General features: G+C 57.3%; 2 protein-coding genes across 2 annotated transcripts; both read left to right on the top strand.

Moving 5' to 3' along the window:
* The first annotated feature begins 3,680 nt into the window (after positions 1-3,680).
* LOC144284413 (uncharacterized) lies at positions 3,681-6,063 on the top strand. Its single transcript, XM_077848943.1, has 3 exons — positions 3,681-3,886; positions 5,145-5,338; positions 5,919-6,063. Exons 1-3 carry the CDS (start codon positions 3,749-3,751, stop codon positions 5,980-5,982), a joined length of 396 nt encoding a protein of 131 aa, XP_077705069.1. The 5' UTR covers positions 3,681-3,748; the 3' UTR covers positions 5,983-6,063.
* A 58-nt stretch (positions 6,064-6,121) lies between these two features.
* On the top strand, positions 6,122-7,651 carry LOC144284152 (uncharacterized). The gene is made up of 2 exons (XM_077848491.1): positions 6,122-7,076; positions 7,317-7,651. Exons 1-2 carry the CDS (start codon positions 6,539-6,541, stop codon positions 7,649-7,651), a joined length of 873 nt encoding a protein of 290 aa, XP_077704617.1. The 5' UTR covers positions 6,122-6,538.
* Positions 7,652-7,853: the final 202 nt, after the last annotated feature.

The following is a 7,853-nucleotide window of genomic DNA, read 5'->3' as shown; positions in this document are numbered from 1 at the left end:
ACCCTATGTGTGATCCAGAAACAGCACTATTAAGTATTTACCCAGAGGATACAAGAATATTCTCTGAAGGGGCACATGCACCCTAATATTTAAGCAGCATTATCAACATTAGACAAACTATGAAAAGAGCCCAAATGTCCATGGACTGATGAGCAGGCAAAGAAGATGTCGTGCATAGACAGATAGATAGATAGACAGACAGACAATGGAATATTAGTCATCAAAAGATGATATTCTCTTTTGCAATGATATAGAAGGACCTAGAGTGTATTCTATAGGTTAAGCAAAGTCAGTCATTCAGAAAAAGTACCAGGTGATTTCACTCATATGTGGAATTAAAAAATAAATAAATAAACGAATATAGGGGAAGGAAGGAAAAGAGTGGGAGGTATACTATAAGAGAGTCTTTAGTACAGAGAACAACAGGCTTGCTGGAGGGAAGAAGGGCATGGGATTGGCGTGGTGATTGGCAGTGAGGAGGGCACTTGTGATGAGCACTGGGTGTTATAGGTAAGTGATGAATCACTAAACACTAGTCTTGAACCAATATTACAGTATATGTTAACTAACTAGAATTTAAGTAAAATCTTGAAAAAAATAAGGAAAGAAGACTCATGGAATGGTAAAGCTTGCAGGGACCATGGTAGTCCAGTAGCAAGCACCTTGTGCATTAAAAGATGAGGAAGGGGCGCCTGGATGGCACAGTCAGTTATGTGACCAACTGTTGGTTTCAGCTTGGATCCTGATCTCGGGGTCATGAGGTCGAGTCCCACATCGGGCTCCGTGCTCAATCTGGAGCGTGTTCTCCCTCTCTCTCTAACTCCCACTTGTGCTCTCTCTCCCTCTCTCTGAAAAAAAAAATAAGATGAGAGAAATAAATCACATTTTCAGACACAGTGCAGACCCTGGAGCTACAAAGCCTCACCTATACCACATACACTACCCTGCTTGCCTCATCTTTCCTCAATCTCCCTTTTGTGCTCTCTCTTCCTCCTTTTTCTTTCCTAGACACCATATGCTTAGTGAGGCCAGAGGACCAAGAGCTAAAAATGTCCTGGGTGTGGCCCTTCATAAAGGCTTTCATCAAAGGCACTTACCTTGAAGTTGAAGCCATGATGAGCCAGGAACAGAGATTTGTCTATATGTGCAGAGTCAAAGAACCTGTAAGACAGCAAAAGTCGATTTTTAAAAATTGTATGCTGGGCCGCCCGGGTGGCTCAGTGGTTTGGTGACTGCCTTCGGCCCAGGGTATGATCCTGGACACCCAAGATCGAGTCCCACATCAGGCTTCTGCGTGGAACCTGCTTCTCCCTCTGCCTGTGTCTGTGCCTCTCTCTCCCTCTGTGTCTCTCTCATGAATAAATAAAGAAAATCTTTAATAAATAAAAAATAAAATATGAATTCTTTCATTGTAAAGGGCCTTAACTATTAATTTCACTTAAAAAAAAAATTGTATGCTAAATAGCAAGGAATAGGACCTTCTCCACCATTTAAATGAAAAAAAACAAACAAACAAACACATTTTTAGTTTAAAGTTCACCAGCAGTAAGCAGAGGATGGATTGAATTCACAAAGCAGAGGGGGTCTAGTCAACTGGCCAATCAGAGGGAAAAAACAACGAGCCCTCCACGTCCTGCTGAAACATATTATAGGGCAAAGGTTTTCACCGTCCGTCAAAACTACTGGCATGTGGGCCGGATGAGCCTTTGTTGGGGGGCTGTCCTGTGAATTACGGGATTTTAACAGCTTTCCGGAACTCCACCCACTAGGTGCCAGTAAAACACGGATCCCCTACCTGTGAAATCAAACATGCTGATAGGAATGTAACATAGTGCAACCACTATGTAAACAGTATGAGAGTTCCTCAAAAAAATTAAAAATACAGCTACCATAGAATCCAGCAATCCTACTTCTGGGCTACGTGTAGTCAAAAGAATAGAAAGCAGGGTCGCCAGGAGACCTCCATCCTCATAGAAGCGTTCTTTATCATAGCCAAGGGCTGGGAGCAACTCAGATGTCCATCAAAGGTAAATGGATAAAGAAAATGTGGTGTATACTGATTTTTATTTATTTATGAGAGACACACGGGGAGAGAGGCAGAGACACAGGCAGAGGGAGAAGCAGGCTCCATGCAGGGAGCCCGAGGGGGGACCCGATCTCGGGTCCCCAGGATCAGGCCCTGGGCCGAAGGCGGCGCTAAACTGCTGAGCCACCCGGGCTGCCCTCTCTTTCTTAGCAAAGAGAGATTTTACCCCATTACAAACACAGTATGACACAATCCCTTGTACTTTTTCATTAGCTTAGTCTAGACCCCCAGGTGACTCAGGGGCTGAGCTGAGCGTCCACCATCAGCCCAGGGCCTGATCCTGGGATCCGGGATCAAGTCCCCCATCAGGCTTCCTGCATGGAGCCTGCTTCTCCCTCGGCCTATGTCTCTGCCTCTCTCACTCTCTGTCACTCTCATGAATAAATAAATAAAAATCTTTAAATAAAAACAAACAAAACAAAATATTCGCTTAGGCCTTTGCTGGAAGGTGCTGCTTGTTGCCCAACTTAGGTTCCATGGAGTCCGTGAGGCACGATCACCCTTACATTCGAGGCTTGCCGTTTCTTTGTGTCACCAAAGTGCTCCTTCTTCTTTATCCCTCTTTCTGCTTTTTGGTTTAATGAATTATTTTTTCATGATTCTATTTTATTTACTCCCTTTTCTCTATTCGAGATTCAGCTTTATTTCTTTATTTATGATCTTCAGTGATGTTGCTTCTCCTCTGCTAACTTCCTAGTTCTGCATCTGTGTCTACATTTATATCCGTGTCTCTGTTTCTCTGTCAGTGTACGTGGACACACAACGTGCTTTCAGTTCAGTTGGGGGTCAAGCCGGAGAGTCAGTGCCTCCTGTCTACTTTCAGTTCTGTGGCTGACAGCAGGTTCCCTAGAGCCCAGGTCAGGGCGACCCACTGGGTGCACCGCTGTCCACAGCTCACCCAGTGGGAAGGAGGGAAGGGCCCATAACACACGACAGGCAGGGGTTCAGGATAAGGACGGCCTCACACCTTCTAGGCCGAGACTCTGACACCTTCTGTAGGGTTTGCCTTGGATCCAGGAGCCTAGGATCGTGGGGAGCTATTGCCCATGCCTCCCCCGGTGGGACTGTCATCTTCTGGGCCTCCAGTATGAGAGTACTGGTGCCCACGTGTGTGCACATGGACCTCGTGGGCCTGGGCACATGTACACACCAAGGAAGAACATGTGGTTGGAGGTATTTCCCGCATGTGACACCCGCCTCCAATGTCATAGATATGATGCCACAGTGGCCTGGGGACGTCTGGAGGAAGCACCCGCTAGGGTAATCCCTGTCCCACGGGCAAGATGCAGACCATCCCCGACGGGCACAACGGCTTCTCTGGGGTCAAAACCGGGGAAGAATGGAAAGTTGTGTCTGAACGCAGGCGTGTGTCCAGGCTGGGGCTCTGGCTGCACACAGTCCTTCCCTGGGGCCTGTGGACAGGGGTGCGGGTGTGTCACTGTGTGCACAGGCCATCGCCTGCAGGGACGGGGGAGCCGTCGGCAGCCCCGAGCGCCCCCCCTGCAGCTTCCTCCAGGAGTGGGTCAGGGAGGGGGTCCCAGGAAGTGAGGTCACTCCCGTGACACAGAGCCCAACGGAACTTGGAACCCCCGTGACCAGGCAACCGCATCTAGTGCAGCCCCACCTCAGGCTCACTTGGCTGGAGACATCCGCTCCTGGAAGATGTTCTCCTGCTGCCGGCCCACCTCTGGGGGCTCTGGCTCCCAGGAACCCCGGGGGTGCCGCTTGTTCCAATGCTGTAGGCTTTGGCTCCAGCATAAAAACCAACGCCTCAGGGCGTTTATCAGGAGGCGCCGTCAGGTAAGCCAGAGCAGGCCAGGCCAGGCCCCCTGTGCCAGCCATCCTGGGTGGCCCCATCCCCTCCTCTTCAGCTTCAGGGAAACAGGGATGTGTGGGCAGGTGCATCCAGGCTGGGGGACTTTGCAGGGCGGCAGGTTCCCCGGTGATCCCTTCAGGGTCACCCTGAGGTCAAGGTGGGCAGGGTGCAAACAGGGCTCCTGAGGTCCTCTTACCCGCCGAGTAAGAGTCCCCCCGAGGCCCTGCAGCCGCATCCCTTTGCTCTCCTTGGGGGAGGGGGTGCCGCCTGCGCTGTGGTGTGTCTGGATGGGGGCCGCTGGGGGTGCGGCCCAGCCGAGGCGGCCGGACCGGGCGCTGAGGCCTCCTGCCTGGCTGCCGGGCACTGTCTCCACAGAGCTCCACCCGGGACAGGGGGCGCGAGCGGGAGGAAGGGGTGCTCTGCCCCACCGCCTCGAGGAACTGGGAAGTGCCCTGCGCAGCTAACAGAGGCCAGCACGGGCTCAAATGAGTGCAGGGGCCGGGGCACCCCCGACACCCGGGTCCCCGATGCGGCACGAAGGGCCCCAGGTCCCAGAGGCCAGCCTGCTACTCCCCTGGGCTCCCCCCTACTCCTGCTCCCACATGAGTCTGCATTCCCCTGCTCCCCACACTTGCCCCAGGGCCCTGCCCCTGCCTGGGCCAGATGCAGAGTCCCTGTGCACAGAGGTGTAGGAATATCAGAGCAGAGCCTTCAGGGGCGGCCTGGTCGCCCAGGGGTTTAGCGCCTGCCTTCCGCCCAGGCCCTGACCCCGCAGGCCCGGGATCGAGTCCCGCCTCGGGCTCTCTGCACCAGGGCTGCTTCTCCCTCTGTCTGTGTGTCTGTCTCTCTCGGTCTCTGTCTCTCTGTGTCTCTTGAGGTCCTTGTACTGATCCAAACTTTTTTGAACATTTATCCTCTAAGATTGTTTCTTTATCGGATAGTTTGTCTTGTTTGTGTAAGAGACAGGCAGAGAGCAGGGAGGGGAGAGGGAGACCCAGGCTCCTGAAGCAGACTGGGCCCCAAGCGCAGGGCCTGCCAGGGCGGGATCCCAGGGTGCTGAGGCCACGACCCGAGCCACAGCCCAGAGTCAGATGCTAAGTGACTGAGCCACAGGCATCAAGGCCCGGGTTCCTGCCGTGGGCACTCCTGCCCCCCACGGCCCCCGAGAGCTCGGGCTGCGGGCTGCGCTCCCACCCCAGGCCTCCCGGCGGCTCCATGCACGTCCCCTCTGTCCCAACTCAGGGTGCAAGGGCCTCGGCCGGGAAGGCGCCTCCCATCTGCCCGACGAAGCCCAGCCGGACGGAGCTGCTGGAGCAGGAATTCCAACAACTGCTGCCCGCCTTGCTGCGCAGGGATGTCATCTCCGTTTTCATCTTTTTAGACAACTGTCATGGATTTGCCACCACCGACGAGGTGCTGGATCTGCTGTTTACGAAGTGAGCACCTGCGCCTCTGCAGCCCAGGGGTGGGCCACCTGCTGGTGGGGAGGCTGGGAATGGTTCTGAGCTGCCCGGCCTCGGGCCGCTCCCCCGCCTGGAGCAGAGTCCCCCAGGGCACAGTGGGGTCCCGGAGGGCAGCCCCGGGGCCTGGCCTGTGGCGGGTCGGCCAGAGGGGCTGTGCCTGTGCTCCGCAGCCGTCCTCCTCCCCCGGGACGGGGCCTGTGCCTCCTCCCCACCGTCACCGGGGTCCTGAGCTGGCCTCTTTTCCCATTGAAAGGGAGGTTGGAGAGTCCATCGGGGGGCTGTGTCCTGGGGCAACCACACAGGGGGACCCCGGGGTCCCCGGGCGCCCAGGCCCACTCAGATATCGGCCGTGGGCCTGGCCGGAGCCTTTCATGCTCAAGCATTCAGGAGGCCCCGGCAGGTGCGGGCGCTTCTCCGGGGGCTGCCCGTGGCCCCCCGCACAGAGCTGACGGCCCCCGGGGCTCCGGCCTAGTCGGGGGTCAGAGGTGACAGCCCCCACGGTGAGAGGTCGCGGCCACAGGATGATTCGTGGGATGCCCCCGCCCTCCCCTAGATATGGGTGCATCGCAGCTGCGTGTGGTGGCGACGACGCGGTCCTGCAGCGCTGGAAACTGTGAGTGACTCCGGCCCCTGCCCGAGGGCCTTCCCTCTCCAGGAGGGCAGCGAGGGGGCTGTGGGCCGGGGGTGCTGGACCCTCACCCCACACTTCTGCAATTCCCGTGACAGGGTAAAGGTCTAAGGGCCCTCGGGAAAGGAGGAAAGGAGAGCCGTGAATAGGGTGTGGGCTTGGTGGGAGAGCACTGGGACCCCTAAGGGAGACTTGCTCCATGCCCGCCCCTCCCAGCCCTCTGTCTGCCCCACCCTGGGACCCAGAGCAGAGGGGGTGGGGAGCATCGCACTCCCCAATCTGGTGGCACCTGGACCCAGTGCACAGCAGGTTGCCACGAGGGCCATTGAGGGCTCACAGACCCGGTGGCCCTGGCCCCGTGGGAGACGGCACATTAGAGTCAGTGGAAGGACACCCCCCGGGGCCCCTCATGAGGGAGGCAGCGCAGAGCCACAGGGAGGGAAAGTGGAGGTCCCGGGTGGCTCCTGGCAAGGCCTGGCAGGACACAGAGCCCGAGCCCTCCTGGCTTGGACCTTCCCAGAGCGACAGTGTGTGCAGTGAGGGCAATGACAGGCCAGACGCCCCCCGTCCCCGGACGCCTGCCGGTGGATTCAAGGGGAAGTGGGCAGGGAGCCAGGCTGAGGAGGGAGCCCCGCTTCCCAGCAAAGACCGTGATGGTCACACCGCTGGGCGTGGGCTCCCCCGCACAGAGGCTTCGTGCCAGCCCCTCCTCGGGGAGCAGGCCTGTGGCAGGCAGGACCGCCAGGTGGCAGGTGGACGAGGAGCAGGACTGGCCTCCGACAGCCCCGCACGGGAGGCCGAGGCCCCGGGTCCTGCAGGGCTTCCCCGGGACACCTCGGTGTGAGGGAGCCCTGTCTTCTGACCCCTGTGCCCACCTGTCCCTCCCCAGGGCCATCTGCTGCATCCTGGAGACATGGATGGACTATTATCAGGAGGACTTTTGTCGGCTCCCCCAATCTGCCTCCCTGAAGAAGATTCTGGAATTCATAAGGCAGCGCATGCCAGGCACAGACGTGGAGCTCCGTGCCCGGCGTTACCTGCAACAACTCAGACGCCTCCATGCAGCGGAGCCAGAGGCTGGGGGTGAGGAGGCCTGGAGGTGGCCGAGCTGGGGACAGGGTGGGCCCCACGGATCCAGCGTCCGTGCAGCTGGGCCGGGAGCAGGGGTTCGGCTCACACCCCATCCCCACGAGCTGCAGGCTGGGGACACCTCCCAGGGCTCTTGCCCCCCCACACGTTGAGCGGTGGGAAGAGTGTCCCTGATTTGGGAGGGACGTGGAAAGTCCGTCCTGGTGGTGATACTTTGTCTTCTTGCAGCCACAGCTTCGGCCCGAGCAAAAGACCCTGAAGCACTTCCGGAGCCCGCCCCAGCCCCAACTGTGGGGCCTGCTGCCTCGGATGGGCCTGAAGTGCTCGAGGCCGCCCTGACTGCTGGGGCTGAGGGCTTGGCCCCAGCTGAGGTGCCAGCTGGGGAGGCGAAGCCCCTGCAGATAGTGGTCACTGCTCTATATCACGGCTGCGCCCTGGATGAGCCACGTGCACCTGCGGCCACCCCGGAGGAGGAGCAGGCCCTGGCACCTGCAATCGGGGTCCCCAGAGTGCCAGAGCCGCCAATTGCCTCCGGGACAACTGGCTTCAACCTCTGCGCAGCCCCCTGACCTCCTTGGGAGCCCGCCCCAGCTCCCACCGCGGGGCTCATCATGCCTGCAGCCCAACGGAGGCTTGCCCTTCCCGTGTCATTTCACTGTTTCTATATTTTGACTTTTTCTTTAACCTGTATAATGGCTTATGAGTTTTATTGTAATAAAGTATAAGTTAAGTTCAAACAAAATTCACTCTGATGCTTTTAAATTATACATC

The sequence above is a fragment of the Canis aureus genome, chromosome 15, assembly GCF_053574225.1.
Source record: "Canis aureus isolate CA01 chromosome 15, VMU_Caureus_v.1.0, whole genome shotgun sequence".
NCBI lineage: Eukaryota > Metazoa > Chordata > Mammalia > Carnivora > Canidae > Canis > Canis aureus.
Note: the sequence above shows the minus strand (reverse complement) of the source record. Positions and strands in the feature narration are given on the sequence as shown.